This window comes from Cucurbita pepo, chromosome 9, assembly GCF_057944985.1.
Source record: "Cucurbita pepo subsp. pepo isolate OVF chromosome 9, ASM5794498v1, whole genome shotgun sequence".
Taxonomy (NCBI): domain Eukaryota; kingdom Viridiplantae; phylum Streptophyta; class Magnoliopsida; order Cucurbitales; family Cucurbitaceae; genus Cucurbita; species Cucurbita pepo.
The window spans coordinates 10,008,620-10,035,054 of NC_141806.1; the positions used below are offsets into that span (position 1 = coordinate 10,008,620).

The following is a 26,435-nucleotide window of genomic DNA, read 5'->3' on the forward strand; positions in this document are numbered from 1 at the left end:
ACTTAGTCTATGTCATAGAATCATGTTGCACTGCTCATCAGAAGGTCTTTAGGATATCTCGGGTTCTAGTTCTAAGAGTTCTTTGTTCAGTCTTGAAGCACAATTAAAGAAAAATTCTTAATAAGTACACTCTAATCCATATGAGTCATACGCATTTCCTCGCATGCATAAATCTTTCATAAGCATCTTGCCACTTAGTATTCATAAAATCATAGATTTCTAACATGTCTTGAGAGATAGTTACGTACTTTTTTCCTCTTGGTTCATATCCCAAAATTTTTCTATTCTCCTAAGTATCATAAATGAGCCTCATATAAATTTTCGTAGTATTTTGAGTTAGTCTTGAAAACATCTTAGAATTCTTATAGGGGTATTTTGGTCATTTATCATCCCCAGTCTTGGTTTAAATCCTCAGCATATTCCAATCAACTTAAACCAGAGCATCAAATTTCATGTCATTTAGAGTTCACTTTGTTCATAAATCAGTGGTACATAATTATATGAGAATTTTGGTCATTTTACACCAACCCCTTGGTTTAGCCCCGTATCATAATCTAATGACCACCAAATTTTATACATAACCTTATCATGTAATATTGAGCCTTCTCCTAAAATTTCATGAGCAACATAATCCATTTAGTATGTTCATATGGACATTAATGTTGGATAACCTTAAATACTTAACTCAACCTTAATTTCAACTTTTTGACTTTCTTCGAGATGACTTGCTTCCTTTTGTCAACTGGATCAATAGTTTATTTAGTTTCTTTCATTACGTTGTCCTCCTAGTAAATTTTTATTTTTATCTTGATCTAATAATTCACCTGTTTGCCCATACATCCTCGATGTCTCATTTTAACAATTTTCTTATAACCATAATGGAAAGGCAACACAACCAAAGATTTTTTTCAACTCCTTTGTATCACTAAGAAGGAAACATAGCAGAACACTCCCCAAATCAATCTTAAATCATGTGTAACGACCCTACTTTTCTACTAACCTAAAATCGCTACCATCTGCATAACATAACTCTTGAGTAGAAATATTCATTTAAAACGACTTCATAAAACAATGTCATAGACTTACATGTTTAAGAAAAAGATCTTAAAACCATACAAAGAAAAAAATCAAATAAATATAAGTAAATATAAAACTAGTAATGCCTTCTGCAAACCTAAGATCTACAAAATTAAAAGCAACTACCCTGTGCAAATTCCATGGTCGTTAATTGTGGTGTCATCATCACCTGTACAGGGGTGGGTCTTTACCTGAAATATAAAAGTCGCACATGACTTGAGTATTTTAAGAATTACATAGTAAGTGACCCCACTATTGGGGTTACGGAATGTAAATACATGCAATCATGAATAGTGACCTATTATTTAAAACCATAGTCTCTTAGGTGGCCTCTAGTCCAGAAAAATTGGATGTGTAGTACTTCCCTACACATGACCCACATATATGAACCTGGGACCACCAGGTGGGCTCACACACCCCTTGGACCTGCATGGTCGAGCTAGTTGGTTATAATCAGACGTTCGGAGGTACAACGGTCGTCGTGTATCATGTCAAACATAATAGTCATCATCATCTTAGTGTACGCATCCGTACTAATCATAAAAGAGAAAGTATCCCGATGTAAGTGAACATATGATATGCATGAGGTCCCTTACTTTTCATCTCAGCTATTCATGCGGCACAACCTCATCCATTCCTCACATATTACCCTAGGTAACATGCATGCATAAGCTTTCATACATTACATCATTCATACATTACTTAGGGGTTGTGAGTTAAAAACTCTTCATTGTCATACATGTTGTAGCATGTCATACATATCATTACCAAACGTGTTCATGTCATAGTGCAATATGGCAACTCATACATACATATCATTGTAACATGGGATATCATCATAATGTATCATATCGTCATACATCTAGTGTCATCATAACATATCAACCATAGCATTACATCATAACCTAACCTATCATCATTACATATCACATCATCATAACATATCATAACAAACACATGACACGTGCAGAGCCCATTGGGCACATGTGATACATAAGATAATTCTTCCAACCGAGTTGATAGTAGGGCCACTTACTTGATTGGTTGAAGTCGAAATTACTACAATCCCTTGATGCTAGCTTAATGTCGTTCTCTGAAATTTAATTCTATTAAAGAGTCCTACAATCATAAAATAGAATTCTACAATAGAAATTAAGTGACCTCATTTTCATAAAATAATTTAAACTTATTCCAAATAATTTAAACGAGTAGAACCTAATTTTCCATAAAATAGTTTAAACTTGACTTTAAAAACTTAAATTAGCTAAAAGATAGTTATACTAACCACGCTTCCGAAGAGTTGAAACTAGTAAGAAATGGTCCAAGCGTATCAGACCCAAGCCGAATCATCCAAAATGTTGACCCGAAGCTGTCAGAAAATGTACTCTCTAACTGGCTTCAAGCCGTTTAAGTGGGATGAAAGGAAGTACGGGACGTCCCTTTTTATAGTGGAGCCTAACTCCCCAGTATTTAACATAAGCAATGTAGATGTTAAGGATCTGATACCATGTTAGAATGAGAAGTTTTGATACATTGTTAAAAATGAGAAACATAAGTAGAATTGAAAGTCCAATATTTATTAATGTTCGCAAAGTTTAAACCAGATACAAACTATAAGCTAAATCTGGAAATATGTATATTTTTTTTTTTTTGTTAGATATAATTTTATAATTAATCTTTACATTATTATTTTTATTATTATATTTTGAATATACATTTATGCATATTTTAAAATCATAGTTTATCATATGTTGAATAATGATTCTATAAAATATAAATGTTAAGAAATACTTAATAAGTGACCTCACTACTGCGATTAGGAAATGTAATCACGTGTAATTGTGTTCGGGACCTATCATAAAATATCATTTCATGCACATGATCTCAACTTCTAGTCCAGGTAGAATTTGATGTGTAGTACTACTCTACACACGGTCCACGTACTTGCACATGGACCCCAGGCGAGCTTGTATACATACCCTCTGAACTTGGCATTTGACTAGCGTACACCCATACTATTGGTATACCACGGAAGAAATGGAGCATGCATAGTATTGTGGTATATACAATATCGTATCATAAATTCATGATGAACATAAATGTTGTATTGTACATGTCCGTACTAATCATAACACGAAAGTATCCTAATACACGTAAACATAAAATATACTTGAGGTCCTTATAGTTTAAAATCATGACATGTATCCGTAAAGCAACGCATATCTTCATTCATTTCATACCTAACGTAATCATTCCATATCATTGAAGGGAATGAACTCTTCATGCACGTAGCGGAAGCATTGGGAATCGTTTTGAAATTTATTATGAATTAAAACAAAAGCAATAAATTCGAGTATAAGAACTCTGCCTTTGTAGAAACCCTAGCTTGCAAGACTTCTTGAAGTAATCCAACCATGAAAACGTTCTTCCACATTCCACAAGATCTTCCTTGCTATGACTCAAACACAAGGCCAAGACTTGTGGGAACCTCTTGAAAGAAAATCCCAAAAGGATTGGAGAAGAAGAAATAGTTTCGAGAATTCTCTGCAGATATAATTTTATTCTCCAAAGAAGTGGGAGAGATTGATATATTTTGGCTCAACCCAAATATCGTATTTATAGAGACTCTTGGAGAATCATTGCCAAATAATATATTTGTATATTTAATATATTATTATATAATATCTTGTTCAAATCATATTTAGATATTATAAGATATCCTAATATATATTTAATTAATTAATTTGAATCTCAATCAAATTTCAAATATATTTTTATTTAATGTATCAAATACAATAAATATATTTTTCAATTTTAATATATTAAATATTAATTTGAATCCTCCAAATTAATATTTTTCTCCATTTATATTTAACATATCTAATATATTAAATATTAATTTAAAAACTTCAAATTAAATATATTTTTTCTATTTATTTAATATATCTAATATATTAAATATTAATTTGACATTTTCAATTAAATTTATTTTCTCCTTTATATTTAATATATCTAATATATTAAATATCAATTTTAACCTTCGAGTTTTCTTTCAAATAAATTGAATCTTTTAACGATACAATGATCTAGCAAGGGACCTTATGGACCTACAGATTATAAGCTCCAATGATATAAAATTAACTAACTAAACTCTTTAATTATTCAATTTTCATTCATTAACGGTAGGTCACTTCACTGTAGATCTAGAGTTGCACTCTTATGCAATGTAGGACAAATTATGTCCATTGATATAACTATTACAAAAAAGTCGATCCTTCACGAGTTGTTCATAATTACAGCTGGGTCAAAAGTCCGTTTTACCCCTACAATTACATCTTTCGCTTTAAGTACCACTGATTCTCTAATGAACAATTTGCTTATGATCCAATCATAAACTAAGTCCCTCTCGGGCCAATGAGAGGGTGGGGCCCCATTGTTCAAGTCCAGTACTCAAAAAACAACTCATCTACTTTCTATATATGGAAAGGAGTGAATTACATCTCATGATATTATGTTCCAACTCCCTGTTTGGTCAAGTCCCCAAAATGGTAGGCATATTGAATCGGATAAAAGAGCCATTCTCACCCATGTTAATTGAGGACAAGCCCTCACAGACACGAGTTCATAACTCACTCAAGATTAAAATTGAGTTGCATATGATCATCATGTGAAATATTAATCTTCTCAATTAATGGATTTACAAAGAGAGATTAAATATTTCTTGGTCCAGTCTTATACAAACTCATTGTATAGGATACCCCTACCTACATGTCTCCACATAAACGATTTGGATCAAATCATTTGTAACGATTACAAAGCGGGCCGTATCAATAATGTTACCAGGATAAGACACCCAACCTTATTCATATACTATAGACTATTTAGGTTATTACTTGAACAGGATTCTCTTGTATGTCAACCACATACGGTTCAAGATTACATTAATAACCTTAGATTTTCATACAATGGATAACAATTAAATTACAAATAAAATAATAAAAACTATTGTTAAATACTAAATAATTAATTACCATAGATACTTTGGCATAAATCCCAACAATATATCTCTTTCTTTCTTTTCTTCGTCCGGTAATAAAGTTTGTATTCTTTTTCTTTAATCCCTTTGACAATCATGTAACATAAAAAAAGTAAAAGTAAGCGCAGTTGGTTCAATTTTTTATACAGAATTTGTTCCTTCTTCAAACCCTTTCGTCTTCGCTTCTTCTTCCACACTACTACTTCCTACCACTTTTACTGCCTTAAACATAAAACTTTTCCCTATATTCTCTAGATCTAGCTAGCGAATCAATTTGACAGCATGTATGCTTATTCCAAGCATTTTCTACAAGTATGGTTCGTGGGAATCCAAATGATGACTTACTTGTCTGATGTGTGCCTTCCCAAGTCTCGGTTGATTAGTCATAGAGGCGTCAAAAGATTACCAAATTCCTCTATAGGCACCAAATTCAGAGTAAAACAACATTAGTATTGAAACACGAGTGAAAGATTGGCAATCGAGCTGATATGAATTAAATAAGAACAATGATGTCTATATATGATTGACTATGAATTCACTTTAGAATGAGAATGTGATATTGATGCATGATAAAGAAGAAAGAGAAATTTGTGAAGTCTGTGCTCCGGGTGAAGATGGGCGTTATCTTCCCGTCGAGCATGTTTGTTAATATTGCATAAACTGCTACATGTTAACTCCAGTCCATGATTGCTTGTGTTGTCTTTCTTGTTGTGAATAGGAAGAAAGTACGAGCCTAGACTATGGCGCTTGAGACTAAGTAAGCTAGACAACGACCTATTCTGAGAGTCCTATTGCAAGAATCTTAAAGATGAATGAGTCCAAGTCTAAGCCACCAGGACCGCCATAGAAAGACCTAGTAGGACACCACGGTAATTGTAGACAACCGAGGTAGCCCGCTAGACTTGTGCAACGTGGATTATGCCACTAGAGCCTCCAGTTCCCTCTCTGTTCCGATACTGTACCATCGAGACTTAACTCCGATACTAAGATCATTGAGTTGGACAGAGCCAGACAGGGTAGTGTGATTTGTGCCCCAACCAATTGGTGATAGCTAAGGGGTCTCCTGAACAGGACTCCGAGCCGTAGAAACCTGTCTCTGTGCGGGTGAGCGTGGGACAATATAGGATGACTTAGTAGCTAATCGGCAGCAGGAGATCGCAACCTCCCGATTATAGTTGTAGTATGGTCCGTGGGAGGGTTGTCAGCTAACCTCCACGGATGATGTGAGAGAGCGATACTGATTCAGATTTAGCTACACTATCCCCTCAGTTTTACTTATGAGGTCGTGCCTCATCCCAGGACACTGATCATCCACCGCATAAGATAGGCAAGCCTCATAAGTGGTAGAAAATAGAGTTGTTACTTAGTCAACACTTCCTAGAACCCCGAGACAAGGTCGTAGATACCTATTAAGATAAGGTTGCGAAAATAGTCTACAAGTAGGTTGTTTACTGAGTATTCTTAAACTCATTCCTTTCTATTTTTTTTTTTTTTTTTTCTTTTCAGGTGAGTGATGCCACTGATCAATACAGGAGCGCGTGCAGGAGTCTTGAAACCACATAGGAGTGTCTCGGGGCATCTAGGAGTCTGTACATATCATAAATAGTTACTTCACACATTTTGTTTTGATGGTAATTCTTCTTCTTATTGCTAACAATTTCCTCTTGTCAATCTCTTTTTTAAATGTTTTTATTGCATAGTCCATTAGTCTAGCCCTTGATTTTGAGTCTCAAATTTTGGGTCATGGCACATATCATATTTTTCGACATAGCGTATAGTTCAACATATCATATCCTTTCACATACCATATCATAACATGTAATATACGAACCAAAACATTTTGGTTCGTTTCTTGAGAAATGAAATTAGGAAATAGATAAAAAGATAGTATAGGGAGAAGTTTTATGTTTAAGGCAGTAAAAGTGGTAGGGAGTAGTAGTGTGGAAGAAGAGGCGAAGACGAAAGGGTTTGAAGAAGGAACAAGTTCTGTATAAGAAATGGAAGCAACTGTGCTTACTTTTACTTTATTATGTTACATGATTGTCAAAGCGATTAGAGAAAAAGAATACAAACTTTATGACCGGAACAAGAAAAGAAAGATATATATATATAAAATAGATTTGAGGTGTCCTTCAACAAAACAAGAAACTAAAACCCAAACAAGATATGGATCTGTACGATGAGAAAAAACAGTTATACAAGCTAGCGTTGAGGGGAGAATGGAAGAATCTGGACAAGGTATGTAAGGGTGCGAGGCAGTTAGTGTTGCCGATCAATAACAGTGGAGAGACGGCGTTGCATTTGGCAGTGTACAGTGGAAAGGAAGAACCTTTAAAAACAATTCTTGAGCAGTTAGTGTTGCCGATCAATAACAGTGGAGAGATGGATTACACAGAGCATTGGAAGAGCTCCGCTGAAAACACACCTCTACATGAAGCTGCCACTGCGGGGAATTTGGATGCTTTCAAGCTTTTGGTTGAGTTCAGGAAGGAGGATTTGTTGGAGTTGAACAGTCGGGGTGAAACGCCTTTGTATAGGGCAGCCAGATATGGGCAACTTCAGATCGTTGAATATATTTTGAATGAATGTGAAGATTATTACTCTCGATCTCCCCGAAATTGGATGGCAAAGGGTACTCCAATCATTCATGAAGCCATTCAAAGCGAGAACTTTGGTTAGTGTCTAAGTTTTTGTTACCATAATTGAAGCTAATTCAAAGCTTTAATGCCTAATTCAATGTTTTTATTGCAGAGATGGTTATGATGCTGCTGGATTTCGACAAGTCACTGTTGGAGATGAGGGATTCAAAAAAGCAGACGGCTCTCCACGTGCTGGCCAATATGCCACACATTTTTGAGAGTGGATACGTCAAGGGATTTTGGGCCGAATTGATCTATGATTGTAACAATGTTCTTCCTTCTCTTTTCTCAACTATGATTAAAAATTTTAAAAATTATATTTCATTTCATTTTTTTTTTTTTACTTTTTTTATTATTATTATTTTTTTTCTTATCACATTACAGGGATTCCCATGGACAATACTTACAATTTTAAATTTCCTAAATTTTTTAAATTTGGCCAAGCGAGAAATATTGAAGATTTAGAAGCCGGATTGGACTCGGAAGATGAAAGTTTTGGTAAGTTCTCTTTTTTCTTCTTTTTGTTTTCAAGTATTTACTCTTAATAAATATTTTTGAAGTTCCGCGTTCGCAGAAAAAAGGTATGAGAGTCGTGATTACTAACCTTTTTGTTTGTGCACGAGTACTAAAGGAGTGTTTGCGCGTGGCAGGTGAATACCTTAGACATAATTTGATGGGGATGTTCGGGAGATTCCTGATGCAAGGTGTTGTTTCTGTAACTCTAAAACATGTTTTTTTAAGAAATAATATAATAAAAATGTTAATGATGAGACTTGTAAAACACAGGGTGGCTTGAATGCAGAGAGCTATACAAGAAAAAGCAAAAACATAAATTAATTCTAAAAATCACGGAAATGCTAGCGGACATAGATTTGTCATATTACCAGGAAAAGCAGAAGCCCGTCAGCGATCGAACGGACCTATCAGAAAAGGCAAAACAACCTATGGACGATAGTAATATTGAATACATGGACCACCAAGAGACGCCACTGTTACTAGCCGCAGCCAGGGGAATACTAGAAGTGGTTGAAAGGATCGTGGAAGCCCACCCACAGGCTGTGGACTACGTGACGAGACAAGACAGAAACATTCTACATGTCATCATTGCACACCGACAACTCAAGATCTTTGAATGGATTAAAACCAGAGATCTTCTCGTGCACAGACTGGCCAGGAGGATTGACCTGTTGGGCTACACCGTACTGCACCATGTTGGAATCACTAATTTCCTCTCTCAATCTGCCCATGGTCCAGCAATACAACTTCAACAAGAGCTGGATTGGTTGGATCGCGTCCACAAAGTGCTTCCGCTCCTTTACAACATGCATTATAGCAAAGACGGTCGGAAACCCCGTGAGTTCTTCGAAGAAACACACAAGGATATGCTTGATAAGGGCAAAGAATGGATCAAGAAAACCTCCGAGTCTTGCTCTGCTGTTGCTGTCCTCATGGCCACTGTCGCCTTCGCCGCTGCCTTCACTGTCCCCGGTGGACTCAACTCCAAAACTGGCTCTCCGGTTCTCCTCTCTGACCCTATCTACATGTTGTTCACCGCCTTAGACATCGCCTCCCTCATCTCATCGCTCTCCTCCTTGGTTCTGTTTCTCTTGATCTTGACCTCCCCTTTTGAGATCGATGCTTTTCGACAAGAATTGCCAATTCAATTGTCCTTCGGATTCAATCTGCTGTTCTTGTCGGTGGCGAGCACGATGATTGCGTTCGCTGTGGCCGTCGTGCTCACACTGAAATCGACCAACATGGTATGGGCGGAATGCCTTTTGTATTTGGTCACACTTGCTCCAATAACCATTTTTGTAGTAATGAAGTTGTCGCTGTTGCTGGAGCTGGAGAGAAGTGTTCGGAAGAGTCTACGATTTGTTTGGAAGTTGCTACCCATGGGTTTCCTCACCATGTTTGTTGAGATTCCTTCCAAAGTTTTAAGCAACAAGTCTACCTGATTTTCATGCCTGCCTTTGGGAGCTCTTATAACAAACTACTTCCTTTTCTTACCTTAATTACCTGTACTACCTTAATAAATCTCAAGTTTGTTCCACATAAGGGCAATACAAGTCAATCAATGTATCAATAGTGGATATCAATCATTTGCAAACGTGGCTTATGCTTTTCAATTGAATATAGAAGGACAATCACCTAATTCCATTCCAAATTAATATTATGAGCAACTACAACAGATAGCACAAGCCTTATCTGCTTATCTGCCTATTTAAGAGTAGAGATATTTCTTTCATCGTAGTTCTTATTTATGTTGATGATATTTTGTTGATTAAATTAGTATCTAAGTGGGAGATTATTGGGATATGGAGTCTGATGCCTATTTGTAGTAAAGATCTCGTACAAATATATATGGTAGATATTCGTAAAGATCTATAGAGATATATATGATAATATTTTTGTAAAGATATACCTAGGATATTTAGTAAAAATTGATATATGGTAGATATTTAGTAAACCTTTAATAAAGCTATATTTAGTAAATTGAAACCATATATATACCTCATTAGACAGCTCTCAAAGTGTACTTACTTTATTCTCTCTTAATGCATATAATTGGAGTAATCCATACAAAATCTTTAGCTAATATTTCTCCTTGCATTTTCTCTCTATTGTTCTTTGTGTTCATCTAGATTGATTATGTGCGTTGTTGTGCGATCCTAACATCTAATCTCTAAAAAAAAAGTAGCTTGTTTTATCATATAAAGCATGGGAAGTCGAGAAATGACTCTAACTCATACATTCAATGTATAAACAAGCTAACTCTCCTAGCAGAATCTCATCTTGCATACTAGAATAATCCGTAGTTCACAATCTCTCTAAATGTAATCTAACCGTTACAATTCGAGAATCTTTAGGCTAGTTATGTCTATATTAATATACGGCGTCATTTCTAACTTAAAAATACTTAACAAAATAAATCCTACGGACATACTTGAATAAAGAATCTAAAATGGCTACGTTCAACATTAAGGATGCATAAAATCTTAGTTTTCTCCTTTCTTCAAGCTCAAAATTCACTTAAACTCCTTAATTACGTCTTCACTTGAGTCAAAAGAAGAATGCATGGTGAAAACGGATCCAAAGTCCTATTTTGGAAATCTAAAATACATTTTAAATAGTGAAAAGTCAAAGAATTGGGTTGACTGTTGACCAATGGTCAACATCCCCTTCCTCCCCTGCTCAACCTTTAGTATTTTCTTGTTTGGTTGATTTTAAACTCAGTTCCACCTGAGTTCATCAAACATGTTGATCTATACTAGAAAAAATTATTGATGCAAAATTTATGAATTTCCATATACTCTCGAAGAAGATATCAGTGCTGAAAAATTAACAATTCACCTTCTTACCAAGAACTCTTAACAAGTGTTCATTATATGTGTCATGACTTTTCGTCTCCCGATGCCTTCTTGAGAAATCTTGTACTCATAGAGGTGAAATTAATGACTCAAGAACCACATCTAATTTGCATTAGGAGAATGATTTAGTTCCTAAAACTCAACGATTTTAAGTTCAATTAACCTCAAAAGAGATCTCGAGGTCTGGCCTCTTTCAACTCTCGATTCCTTCACAAAAAGTATTCATCTTAATCTGATGAATTTATAGGAACAAATCTTATTATATTTGGTTGAAGTATTCATCTTAATCTGATGAATTTATAGGAACAAATCTTTTATATTTGGTTGAGAGTGGAAAAAGAAAAAAAATAAAAAAGTGAGGTACATTCAAAATTTATGTATTAACCAAAAAATTAGAGAGAAAAAAAAGGGAAATTGTCCCACATTGATTAAGAAGTGGGGAGTTGGACTTCAATATAGAAGGGAGGTTCCTTACTTCATTTTACCTTCTATCATTCCACTTGAACGGTTTGAAGCCGATCGGAGAATACACTTTTTGACGGCTCTAGAATGACATTTCGGCTGATCCGGCTTGGGTCTGAAATGCTCAAACTATTTTCTATTAGTTTAACCTCTTTGGAAGCGTTTAAGATTAGTACGACTACCTTTTATCTAGTTTATATTATTAGGAGTAAGTATAAATTATTTTATGCAAAATCAAGTGAGTTAATTCCCATAGTAGAATTTTAATTTATGATTGTTGGACTCTTTAGACATAATAAAATTTCAGAGAGCAGCGTTAAGCTAGCATCAAGAAGTCGTAGTAGCTTCGGCCTAGGCCAACAAAGTAAATTATCGTACTTTTGAATCGGTCAGAAGACTTCTCTTATGTATGATGACATGTGCCCAGTGGCCCTTGCACATGTCATGTATGTTGATATGATGTACTATGATGACGTAATATGTTATAATGATGTGATTTGCTATGATATGATATGTTATGATGATATATTATGTTATGATGATGTAATGTATTATGATGTTATGATACATTATGATGATCGTGCATTATGGCATGATTACCTGAGATGTATGATGATGATAAGACATAGTATGATAATACCTCCTGTTACGATGATGTGCATGTCATGTTGCATTATGATAAAGAAGGGTTTTCTGATACACAACTCCTAAGCTTATGCATACATGTTACCAAGGGTAATATGTGAAGGATGTGTAAGGTTGTGTCGAATTAACGATTTAAGATGAAAAGTATAGGGACCTCATGCACATTATATGTTCATTTATATCGGGGTAATTTCCATTTTATGATGAGTACAGACGTGTGCATTATGATGATGATCACCATCGTCATGCTTTACATGATATACGAGAGTTTGTTGTACCTCCAAACGTCCGACTACAGCCAACTAGCCTGACCATGCAGGCCTAGGGGGTGTGCGAGCCAGCCTAGTGGGTTCATGCTCACGCGTGTGGGTCGTGTGTAGGGAAGTACTACACATCCTATTTGTCTAGACTAGAGGCCACCTCTATGATGATTTTAAATGGTAGGTCCCTAATCATGATTGCATGTGTTTCATTCTCTTGACTCCAACAATGGGGTCAACTACTGAGTCTTTCTTAAATTACTCCAGTCATGTACTACTTTTATATTTCAGGTAAAGGTAAGGCAGCTTTGTACCGTTGATGGCGACATCGCAATTAAAGACCATGGAACTTGCATAGGGTAGTTCCATTTAATTTCATAGATCTTAGGTTAGTATAGGGTATTAATATTTTTATATTTACCTATGTTTATTTTAATATTTAATTTGTACGATTTTAAGACCCTTTCTTAAACATGTAAGGTCATGACATTGTTTTATGGAGTCGTTTTAAATGAATGTTTCCGCATAAGAAGGTACGTCATGCATATGGTAGCAACTTTAGGTTAGTAAAAAAATTAGAATCGTTACAATTTCTCTCTTATATATCCAATTATACAAAACTACTAGTCTCATAACAGCGACTACTCTAATCCGTAGTAGTAGTAATAATAATCATAATCTATTTTCTTTTCTTTCGTGTCTCTACTCCTTTAGTCGAGGGAAATATAAATAAATTGTAACGACCCTAATTTTCTAATGGCCTAGAATCGCTACTACATGCATGACATAACTTCTTTATGCAGAAACATTTATTTAAAACAACTTCATAAAACGATGTCATGGACTTATACATTTACGAAAGGATCTTAAAACAATATAAAAGGAATATTCAAAGTAAATGAAAATAAAACCGAGGAAAATATTTAAATAACAATACCCTATACTAACCTAATATCTAAAAAAAATAAAGATAACTATCCTATGCAAATTTTATTTGTTGCGATGTCACCGTCAACCTTACAAAGGTGCCTTGTCTTTACCTAAAATATAAAAGTAGCATATGGCTTGATTATGTTAGGAAATACTTAGTAATTGACCCTACTATTGGAGTCAAAAGAATACAAACATATGCAATCATAAATAGTGACCTATTATTTAAAATCATAGTCTCTTAGGTGGCCTTCAGTCTTGACAAGATGAATGTGTAGTACTTCTCTACACACGGCCCACACGTGTGAACGTGGGTCCACCAGGCATGCTCGCATACCTTTTGGGCCGGCATGGTCGGGCTAGTTGACAGTAGCTGGACGTCTGGAGGTACAATGATCATCGTGTATCATGTCAAGCATGATTGTGATCATCCTCATAGTGTATGCGTCCATACTCATCATAAACAAGAAAATATCCCGATGTAAGTGAACATACAATATGCATGAGTTCCTCACATATTACCTTAGATAATATGCATGCATAAGTTTTCATACATTACATCATTCATAACAGTACTTACGGGTTATGCGTTAGAAAACTCTTCATTGCCATATATATCATAGCATGTCATACATTTCATTGCCAAGAATTTTCATGTCATAGTGCAACATTGGCATCTCATACATACATATCCTCGTAACATGAGATGTCGTCATAATTTATCATATCGTCATGCATCTCATATTATCATAACATATCACCTCATCATTACATATCACAGTATCATAACATATCATATCATCATAATATAACCTATCATATCATCATAATATAACCTATCAACATAACTTAACATGTCATCATAACACATCATAACAAATGCATGACATGTGTAGGGGTCACTAGGCACATTTCTTCATACCTAAGACAATTCTTTTGACCGAGCTAATAGTACAGTCACTTACTTGGTTTGCCTAGGTCGAAGCTACTATGATCCCTTGATGTTAGCTTAAAGCTGTTCTCTAAAATTTAATTGTACATCGAGAGTCCCACAATCATAAATTAGAATTTTAATATAACAATTGACTAACCTAATTTTTCATAAAATAAATTAAACTTACTCTAAATAATTAAAACTAGCTAACCCTAATTTTGCATAAAATAATTTGAACTTAGGCTTCAAAAATTTAAACCAGCTAAAACGTCATAGGAATAACCTTAAACAATTCTGAAGAGTTGACACTAGTAGAAAAGGGTCTGAACGTATCATTTAAACCAGCTAAAACGTCATTGGAATAACCTTAAACAATTCTGAAGAGTTGACACTAGTAGAAAAGGGTCTGAACGTATCAGACCCAAGCCGGATCAGCCAAAATGCTGACATGGAGCATAATAAAATGTATTTTTTGAATGGCTTCGAACCATTCAAGCAGGATGAAAGGAAGCAAGGGACCTCCATTTTAGTGGAGCCCAACTACCCACTTTTAAACATAAGCAATGTGGGACAACTTCCTTCCATTTTTTGGTTATTACATCATACACACCTAAAACAAAATTTCTTCCTCAAAAGTGTCTTAATCTTGGAATTACTCGAGATATTTCTATCTCATCTTTTTCTTTTGTTTTTACATAGTTTCTTCCGCTTGATGGTTTTGTAAAGACCATTTTCCTAGTATAGAAGACCTTCACTTCTTGGGCTAAATTTCTTATTAGTCTTTTCTCGTAACTTAGGCTATCGTCTATTTATAAGGACTCGTAATCTATGATGTGAGTCAAGTCATCCAAGTATTTGTGAAGTATGATTACGTCGCATATGTTATATATTGCAAAGAGGGACTGTGGTAAGGCTAATTTGTCCGCCACTGGTCCGATCCAATTTAGAATGTTGAAAGGTCCAATGAAGCATGGACTTAGCTTGCAGTTTCATCTAAACCTTAGTATGCCATTCATCGAGGCCACCTTCAAGCATACCTTGTTGCCTACTTCAAACACTAGGCCTTTACGTATTACATCAATGTAACTTTTTATTTTTTCTACTCCAGATTGTACGCATCCTCATCCTAACCTTTTGCACGACCTCACTAGTGGCTTAGACAAACTACAAAATGTTCCTTGTTTAAAATGTTCACTAGACCACATTCTGTAACATTCAGTGCCCAAGAAAAATATTTTTGTTCATCAACGACTCATACTCTGAGAGCTTTGTGTAATGCTCATTATATAGAACATCAGGTTCACTTTAGGTTTTATCCTATTACTCCCTTTAAAATTTATTTAGACTATTACAAACTAGTTTAAGAACCTCCTCGAAGATCTAGTTCATCAAAATTATACAAGTTGTGGGCATTAGTGAGTCAAAAGACCTCACAATCATTCATAACTACCACATTGAAACTTATTGGAAAATTTTGAAACATTGTCTTTTTTTTGCTCCTATACTTAAAGAGATTTTTTTTTTCTTTTGTAGGGTACCTCTTGTTCATTGCTATCTTGATCTATTCTTTATATTCAATAAATAGTTGCATGGCCGGATCAAAGGCAGAATGCGTTGTTATTGAGATTCTTGGAAAAGACAACCTAGTTTGATTTGCTAATGGGCAAATACTATAGTTATGAGAAAAAGTAGTATTATCAAGATGCAATTGATCGAAAAAATTAAGGATGACCTAGGCGTAGATGCTACAAATCAGATGACTGAGATACTTGATTTTCTGAAAGTTTTATTGGAGATAAAGAAATATGATAGAGACCTCCAAATTGTTTACCCGAGCTAATCATCTTCCCGTAGTCAAGTCCGGTATAATACAATAATCAAGATAGAAGGTGACACAACATTTCAAGTCATTGGTAAGTTTGCTTATGAACATTAGGTTTAAATTGAATGAAACCACACATAAAATATTGTTTAATTTAAAGTCAGGATTAAAGGAAACATTGCCAGTATGTGACACATGTGTTGTCCCTCCATTAACAAAATTTAGTTTAGACATGATTTGGAGACTTTGGTTTAGTCATAACAAAAGTTTTGGATATTATATGATTCATAGCTCCACTATCGAGAATCCGTGAATTAGAACTAGTAGAGTTAATGGATATTGCATATACTTGAAACAAACCGGGAGTATTGATGTAACTGTCAGAATTACCAGAAAGAGGATGATTGAGTGCAGATAAGACTGGTGCGGTTTGTTGTAACTACTCATAAGATTAATTGGGAAAGGAATTAGGTAACTGTTCTTCTATATTCAGTTGAGAAGCATCGGTCATATTTGCAAATGATCGATATCCACGATTGATTCACTGATTGACTTGTATTGCTATGATACCATGTTAAAAATGAGAAATAGAAGTTAGATTGAAAGTACAATTTTCATTAATGTTCTTTAAATAAGATACCATCTAACAATTTACTTTCGAAAATAAAGAAAAAATATATTTTCGATATATTATTAATCTACCCTAAAAATAAGGAAAAAATAAGGAAACAAATATTAATTGATTTATGGATATCTAACTCATATGTCATAACAATATAGGAAAAAAATATATTTCAGAAAAATCTTTACATCTTAAATCAAATTTCATTATTAACCGTGGAAACATAAATAAAAAGCATTCATTATTAACCGTGGAAACATAAATAAAAAGCACACAGCACACTTTTTGTTGGGGTGACAACAGAGAAATTTGGTAGAATTCTTTGAGAGAAAAGAAGGAAGGAATGTTGGTTTGATTTTCTATGCTTTCACCAATGCCAACATACATATAAATATATAGGTAATTTGGGACATTCCCCATTACCATCCATTATCCAAAAAAACATGCCCCTATTTAATTAGGAACTAATGAATCTATTCATACATTTACTTATACATGTACAAGTGTGATCCTTCAACACATGTATCCATTTATACATGTATCTACTAGTGACCTTTCAACACATCATGTATCTACTAGTGACCCTTCAATACATCATGTATCTACTAGTGACCCTTCAACACCCTCCCTTAAACTGAATTTTGCAGAAATCAGTTTAGGACTTCACTTCATTTTCTTGATATACATCTTGGATTCTGCACATCCCCATCTTTCTTCTAAGCTTCTCGAACAATGGTTGTTTCAAGGGCGTTGTGAATAGGTCTGCGATTTGTTTATCACTTCGGCAAAAATTGAGTTCAATAATGTCTTCTTTACACAAATCACGCAAGAAATGAAAGCGAGCATCGATGTGCTTACTCCTTCCATGCAACACAGAATTTTTAGACAACTTAATAGTTAACATATTATCACAATATATAACCGTCGTACCTGATTGCTTCTGATTAAGAATTTCAAGCATTTTTCTTAACCAAATTGCTTGGCACGAGCATGCTACTACTGCCACAAATTCTGCTTCTGTAGTTGAGAGTGTTACAATAGGTTGCTTCTTTGAAGACCAACAAATAGCTCCTGAACTCATCATGAAAATACTTCCTGAAGTACTTTTACGATCATCTATATCACCTGCATAGTCGCTATCTATATAGCCAACCATCTTCGAATCAGGGGAAGGAGCGAAGCAAGCTGTGTCAGACCCATAGGTAATCTCAATCTCCTTTCTTGTAGAATACCCCCAAATTAAAAGTTCCTCTCACATAACGAAGTATCCTTCTTGTTGCATTGAGATGTTTTTCCGTTGGATGCTCTATGTAACGACTTATCCTGCTCGTGCCAAATTTCTTGGCACGAGCATGCTACTGCTGCCACAAATTCTGCTTCTGTAGTTGAGAGTGTTACAATAGGTTGCTTCTTTGAAGACCAGCAAATAGCTCCTGAACTCATCATGAAAATACTTCCTGAAGTAGTTTTACGATCATCTATACCACCTGCATAGTCGCTATCTGTATAGCCAACCATCTTCGAATCATCTTCTTTCTTGTAAAATACCCACAAATCAAAAGTTTCTCTCACATAACGAAGTATCCTTCTTGTTGCATTGAGATGTTTTTTCGTTGGATGCTCCATGTAACGACTTATCGTACTAACCGCATACATGACGTGTAATAGCCCAAAAAAAAAATTAATAATAATAATAAATAAACAAATAAAAAAAATTATAAAAAAAATATATTCGTTAAAATAATAATAATAATAATAATAATAATAATTCATAAATAAATAACTAAAAAGGATTATTTAAAACTAAAAATAAAAATAAAATTTATCACCTCTCTCCACTAATCTCTCATCCTAACGACATCCTCTTTCTCAACCCCACAATATCACAGTTGATCAAAAAATAAACAAAAAAAAAAAAAAATGTCAGATTTGAGAAAGAGTAAAATGGTCTTTCAACTAAGGATATGATGCAGATTTACTAGAGATTTTGGTTTGTTATTACCTAAAATCCTATCTCATATTTCCTTTTTCCTTTATAGTTATGGTTATACTAAATTAATTTAGGATCAAATCTTCTTCATATTTTACCAGATATGTAATAATGAGATCCCATATTCAATTAATTGAATTTTTTTGTTAGCATTGAAGTTACACGAAATAAGGTTAGAATCAATAAAATTTTAGTTGGCAGATCCATAAATCTATAAAATAGTAGCCAAACAATCAATTAAAATTGGTCAATCATATCCATTTACAGAATAAAAATAAATATAGAGTTAGAGTAATATCTTATTTACAGAATTGAAAATGTTTACAGAATTGAAAATCTATTTACAGAATGAAAATAATTACAAAGAGGGAGAAGGGAAGATTGAAGGAAGATTTGTTGAACAAAATTTAAAAATAAAACAGGAAATAACAGAGGGCATGGAACTCCATTAAATTTTGTCTAACCGGAAATATCATAATTTTAACCATGTAAATTAGATAAATAATTTTAGAGTCAAACATGAAACTGATGTCATGGACTCACATAGGTTGACTTGGATTTCAAAAGACGGAATCGAACTTTCATTAAGGATATATACGTGACAACAACTTAAGCTAACCAGGTAAGTGGCCTTACTATCGGCATGGTTATATTTGATGTTGACACGTGCCTATGGTTCTACACGTGTCATATATACTGATATGTGTGAATTTTCTGTGAATTGGTATGCTTATATTATGTTTATGTTATGTTATAATGTGTGGATTGTACGATAATAATTATGGTACGATGTGTTCAAGGATATGATTGAGATAGGATACAAGAAGGATGCACAAAATGAAATGTAACGATAGGAGTAAGATACGTTCATGAAACGTTAAGGTTAGGTTACATACTGGAGTGCTATGGATAGGAGAGATTGATGAAAGAATACGGTTAGGTTATGGATAGAAAGGGATAGGTTTGTGATAGATTGATAGAACGATAGCGTTAGGATACATTCCTATAATGATATGACTAAGGTACGTTCACGTAATGATATGACTGTGATAGGTATAAGAACGTTAAGGCTATGATAAGTTAGGGAACGATATGACTACGAAGTGTTTACGATATTCAATGTTTATGATACGATATATTGTGATGTGATGTGTCATGTTTAGATTGTTTTGTGTGACCATTGAGGTAATGGTTGTATGAATTGCACATTATGAAATGACATGTTAAAAGCATGGAGCGTTATGTTATGTTTTTTAAATTGTATGTATACAGCATGTATGAATGACATGAATTACGATAAATGACATGAAATATAATCTCGTTAGAATTATGTATAATTTGAGAACTGAAGAATGAGAAACGATATGACATGAATGATGAACGATATCTTAAACGATATGAAAAATGATATGATATGTTCATAATGCTAGCGGGGTTGTATTAAAGGATAATGAAAATAGAAAAGTTTTGGGACCTCATGCATTATGTGTGCTCATGCATTTTGGGGGATACCCCTATCCCATTACGAGGGTACGGACGCGTACATCCAATGGCAGGACAACGATCATTATGATTTGTATAGCACTGCCTTGACGGTTACTAGTTCTAGCGGGTGTCCGGCCTAAGGGGTTCCCAGAGTATGCCCACCGGATAAGGAAAGTGGCACAGCGGTGTGCGAACTAGCTGGTGAGCCCATACTCGCACGTATGGGCTGTGTGTAGAGTATATGGTACACGTCCAAAATTACCCGTTAGGACAGCACCGTAGGGAAAACAGAATGAAAGATAGGTCCCATCATTTCATTGCATGTGATTGTTGCATTTAACCCCAATAGTGGGGTCACTTACTGAGTATTTCTTTAAATACTCAAGCCATGTGCTACTACATTTTTCAGGCTAAGGCAAGACATTCATGTACGGCTGACGACGGCATCGCAACTCAAGACCATGGCACATGCATAGGATAGTGGTATTTATTTTCTTAGACTTAGGCTAGAATAGGATGTTTTAAACTTAAACGCTTAATTATTTTATTTCGGGTCTTTTGTTGTGTCGTTTTAAAAATGTTTTCAAAAGACGTAAGTCCATGACTGTGTTTTAAGATAAAGGTTATGTTTTATGGAATTTAAATGAAGTCTTCTGCATTCAATGTTTATGGTACGTATACAGTAGCGACCTTAAATTAAGTAGAAAATTTTGGGTTGTTACAGTTGGTATTAGAATCAGGTTATAGATCTTGTAGACTAGCCTACGATGTAGGCTTGACATGTTCAATGGTCCCACCGTCGATGCCCCGTCTCCGTCATGTATGTCTTGCATAAGATAAGAAATTGAAAAGTCGTTGATTATGTATATTGTTATTGCTTGGTCATTATAAAATATAACTCATAATTGGATTTTTACTCTATTGATTGTCTTATAATTTACTGTATTCATGTTAGCTTAATTCTATATTTATTATAAATTAGAATACGTTATGTTTTACCTTGCATGGAATGTGAATGTAAATTGTTGTATTGATGATGTTTAGATTTACTGAGATTGTTGCTGTGAATGAGTAACTATAGTTTTAGTAAGCTACCAAAGGTTAGTGTATGCGTGGAAATAATTTTGCTACGGAATGTCATATGCTTCGGTTAGACGTCTCGAATATAGATAAATTACTTAGTGTGATGACCATAGATTGGAAAGGAATGCACCAACGTATACTGACGTGTAAGTAATTTAAAATGAAATGAAAATGACCCCGGAAGCTTGATAAATGACAATATCTTATAGTATGTTGTAGATATTAAAGGTGGTAGTGTTTGAAAGAAAATTTTATAACTTTGAAGTATGTAAAGATGAAATTAAAGTATCAGTAAGAAAAAAAAATTGAGTTAAGACCATCCAAGTTTAAAACGTGTATACTTAAATTGATTGGTGAATGACAGAAGTGCCTTTAATGAAAGTACTGAGATGTAGAAAACTTTCATGCCTTAATACGAGTTGAAAATTATAATAATAATACAACCGCAATTATGGAAGTTGTAAGGTAATTTAAAAGTATCGAGCAACAGTTTGGATGAAACATTACTATCGTGTCAAAATTTTAGAGGTATATGGAGAGGGACTATAGTATGAGATTGTCAAGATACCTTAAATTTAAGAAATCATGATTTAAGATGAATTTGGATGGGGGATGCATGAGGATTAGAGTGAGACATTGTCTCTAAATCAACTAGAAGTTTTGTGGTAATCCTCCTTAAGGTACACGAATGCACTAAAGAAGCTCAACATAAACAAACTGTTGTAGAAAATTACCAATCAATTTTTCCTAGCAATGTCAACCTGGTTAAAAGGTATTACTATAGTTAAAGTTTCAACACTGTCATTTTAAGTTTGATTTTCAAGTATCCTAAGTTTTATGGCATCTAAGGATATCCACCATGCTTATATAATACCAATTTTTTAAAGAGAATTTTGTTAAGCCCATTCTTGATATTACTAATGGGTTGAAAGGGTTGTGATGTCTTTCCGTTATGGTTATAGGAACATTAGTTTTGGGCTATACTTGATAAGGTATACCAAGAGAAAAGCCTATTTGACAGTGTTTCCAATGGAAGTTACTAAATTCTCAAACTCTAGCTTGACCACGAATCAAATATGGTAAGTCGTTCATAGATCCATATGATTTACTAGTGCATTCAATTTGCATTCGGTTAGGGTGGAGTTTTTAACCAGTTTCATGAAGCTCTCCATTAGGGGTGTACATGGTCCGGGTTGGGGGATTTTTTTGACCCAACCCAAAAGTTCGGGTTAGTTGGATTGGTGACCCAACCCAACCCGAAACTTTTCACAACCCAACCCTCTATTTTCGGGTTGGGTTCAGGTTGGGTCCGAGTTGGGTCCTCAAATTTTTTTTAAAAATTTTATTTATCTACCATTTATAATTATTCAGATACCATCTTAATATATTAAAAGTTGACAAACAAACCCAAATCAATCTATAATTATTGAAAAAAAAAAAACAATAAAAAAGAACAAATTCTAATATATTAACTTTAACATTATCATAAAACTAAAGCCAACTAAATACAACATTTTTTTAGAATCGGTTAAAGTAACAAAATACATACAAAGATAGATGATCAAATTAAATAAACAATAAAAAACATTAGTGAAGGAGATTGTATATAACAAAAATAAAAAATATATAAAAATATTTTAATTGAAATATGTTTATTTATATATTTGCCTTAGATCCTACATTATTAAAAAAAAATAAAAAATATATATAAATTGTGATATAATAATGTTGTAACAAATAGAAAATAACTTAAACGTAGTTATAAATCCTAATTAATAAACCTTTTTATTATATAAACGTAGTTATCAATCATAATTAAACCTTTGTATTATATAATAAACCACATATTTTTAAAAATAATAAAATAATATAAACAGAATAATAAAAAACAGAAACTATTAAAAAAAATTTACCTTAGATCCTAAATTATTAAACAAAAATAAAAGTATATATAAATTGTGATATAATAATGTTGCAACAAATAAAAAATAACTTAAACGTAGTTATAAATCATAATTAATAAACCTTTCTATTATATAAACGTAGTTATAAATCATAATTAAACCTTTGTATTATATGATAAACAACATATTTTTAAAAATAATAAAATAATATAAACAGAATAATAACAGAAACTATTAAAAAAAATTTGCAACAGAAAATAACTTAAACCTAGTTATAAATCATAATTAAGACATCAAACTCGGGCGTGAGTGTTCTTAAACTAAACTCAGTACCAGTTTGGCAAACCCATTACTACAAAAAATTTCTTAATACATTTTATATATTTTATTTGGCTCGGGTCAACCCGAAAGTTTTGCCCATGAACCCGAAACCGAACCGATTTAATTCGGGTCCAGAAAAATGAACCCAACCCTATCCGAAACGCTAATCCAACCCAATCCAACCCTTATAGTTCGGGTTGGGTTGGTCCGGGTTGTCGGGTTGCCGGGTTGAATGTACACCGCTACTCTCCATGAACAAAACCTTCTGGTTGCTCCACATATACCTCTTCTTGAAGCTCTCCATATAAGAAGGCCAATTTCACATCAAGTTGATAAATAGACCATGATTTTTGTGCTGCAATTGAAATTATAAGCCTTATAGTATCTTGACGTGCCACTGGTGCAAATACCTCCTTATAATCAACTTCATACTACTGCTTGTATCTTTTTGCAACTAGATGCGCCTTGTACTTATCCACCTCATCGTTTTCATTCAACTTGGTTTTGAAAACCCATTTTACTCTGATTGTTTTCTGCCCTCTAAGAAAGACCAGTGAGCTCCCAAGTCTTATTCTTCTCTATGGATTTGATTTTACTGTCCATGGCTTCCTTCCATTTCTTCTCCTTTACCGCTTCTTCATAGACAATTGGATCACTATCCATAAAGAATGCAAAATAAGCACTATCACTTGAGTCATAGTCCATCTCATAATCAGCCATCCAATTTGGTCTCTTTCTTGTTCTTGGATTTCTTTGATTATGATCATGATCTTCTTCTATTGGTTCTTCTTGTTGATCTTGTGATGAGCTCTCTCCATGCTCATAGTGAGGCTGAATAGGGGCTTCAGCTTCCTCAAGATGTATAGGAATCTGCTGCTGATTCACAATGATTTTTTCTTCAAATGTTTAAGTCTTCTTTTCGTCAAAGATTACATCACGACTTACCACCACCTTCTTGTCAAAGGATCATAGAGCTTTTATGCCTTAGAAGTCTCGCTTACTCCCAGGAACACACACTTCAAAATTTTGTCCTCAAGTTTCTTCCTTTTTTCATCAGGAACGTGTGCATATGCTATGCACCCAAAGATTCTAAAGTGGTCTACTGCAGGCTTTTTTCCGCTCCATGCTTCTTGTGGAGTCATATCTCTAACAGAAAAAGTAAGGCTCCAGTTGAGAATGTGAACGGACCATACGACAGCTTCTGGCCAAAATTCCTTCGGGACTTCTCCTTTATTTAGTAAACTTCGAACTATGTTGAGAATGGTCCTGTTTTTCCTTTAGGCCACACCATTTTGTTGTGGTGTATATGCTGCTGTTAATTGCCTCCTTATGCCCTTCTCTTCACAAAATTTTGTAAACTCGTTAGAGCAAAACTCTCCACTCTGTCAGTTCTTAAAGCCTTCACTCTTCCTCTAGTTTCAGTCTTCATAGTAGCATAAAATTTCTTGAAGCAATCAAAGGCTTCTGATTTGGCATGCAAGAAGTAAATCCATGTTTTTCTACTAAAGTCATCGATGAGAGTCATGAAATATTTCTTGTTACCATTTGAAGCTGGAGAGATTGGACCACATATGTCTGAATGAATCAACTCCAAAATTGCTTGAGCTCTTTTTGATTTTTCGGATGGAAAAGAATTTCTTTCATGCTTTGCTACTACACAGCTCTCGCAAATTTCTGTTGGAGGAGTAATGTCTAGCAACCCAGTCACCATCTTATTTGAAGACAACGTCTTTAATCCTTTGAAGTGTAGATGACCATACCTAAAATGCCAAAGCCAGTTGATATCTTCTTTCTTCACCATCAAACTTCTGGCAACGATACTTAACGTCAACGGAACGGTTGGTGGTCATCTTCATCTTAGCAATCGATCCTCTTTTGGAGTCATAAATCTCACATTCATCATTTTAGAATGTGATCACATACCCCTTTTCTTGTAACTGACCGATACTAAGTAAGTTGGCCTTCAGATCAGGAATGTAGAATACATTAGAAATTGACTCTACAAAGCCATTTCTAGTCTTGATATCTACGGTTTCTTTCTCCATCACTTGGATAGTTGAATTGTTGCCAAGACAAATCGTAGTATGAAAATTTTCATCCAGAGTTGAGAAGAATTCCTTACAACTTGTCATATGGTTGCTGCATCTAGAGTCTACGGCCCATACACCTTGATCTGCAACCTTCATAGCATTGAATGACATTAACAATGTTTTTGTTAGGTTATGGAGTCTGCTCTCTTATTTATAGCTTGGTCAACGGTTATATCTGGTAAAGCTATATCTGGTAAAGCTATACATGGTAAATAGCTATATATAGTAGATGGTTAAATCTGGTAAAGCTATATACAGTAAACTGAACCATATATATATCCCGTCCGGTAGAGCTTTGAAAATATACTTTCTATTCTCTGTATTCTCTCTTATACATACTCATCAATACAAATCCTTTAGCCAGAATTTCCGTTGCATTTTCTCTCTCCTATTTCTTTGTGTTCATCTAGATCGAGTGTGTGCGTTGTTGTGCGATCCTAATAACTGGTATCAGAGCTAGGCGGAAGTCACCACGATCTGTGAAGATGAAAAGTTCAAAGATTGGAATTGAGAAGTTCGATGGATTCGATTTTGGTTTCTAGAAGATGTAGATAGAAGATTATCTGTATCAGAAAGATCTTCACGAACCCCTATTGGGGGTGAAGCTGGATACCATGACCATGGAATAGTGGAAGCTCAAGGATCGACAAGCCTGAGGGCTGATCCGGTTGATGCTATCCAGAAACGTGGCATTCAACATTATCAAGGAGAAAACAATGTCAGATATGTTGAAGGCGTTGTCAAATATGTATGAAAAATCGTCG

General features: G+C 34.4%; 1 protein-coding gene across 1 annotated transcript; it reads left to right on the forward strand.

Annotated features, from left to right (window-relative positions):
• The first annotated feature begins 7,232 nt into the window (after nt 1-7,232).
• LOC147791285 (uncharacterized) lies at nt 7,233-9,838 on the forward strand. Its single transcript, XM_087126760.1, has 5 exons — nt 7,233-7,787; nt 7,865-8,014; nt 8,137-8,250; nt 8,403-8,456; nt 8,539-9,838. The coding sequence occupies exons 1-5, from the start codon at nt 7,280-7,282 to the stop codon at nt 9,708-9,710; spliced, it is 1,998 nt and encodes a 665-aa protein (XP_086982886.1). The 5' UTR covers nt 7,233-7,279; the 3' UTR covers nt 9,711-9,838.
• Nucleotides 9,839-26,435: the final 16,597 nt, after the last annotated feature.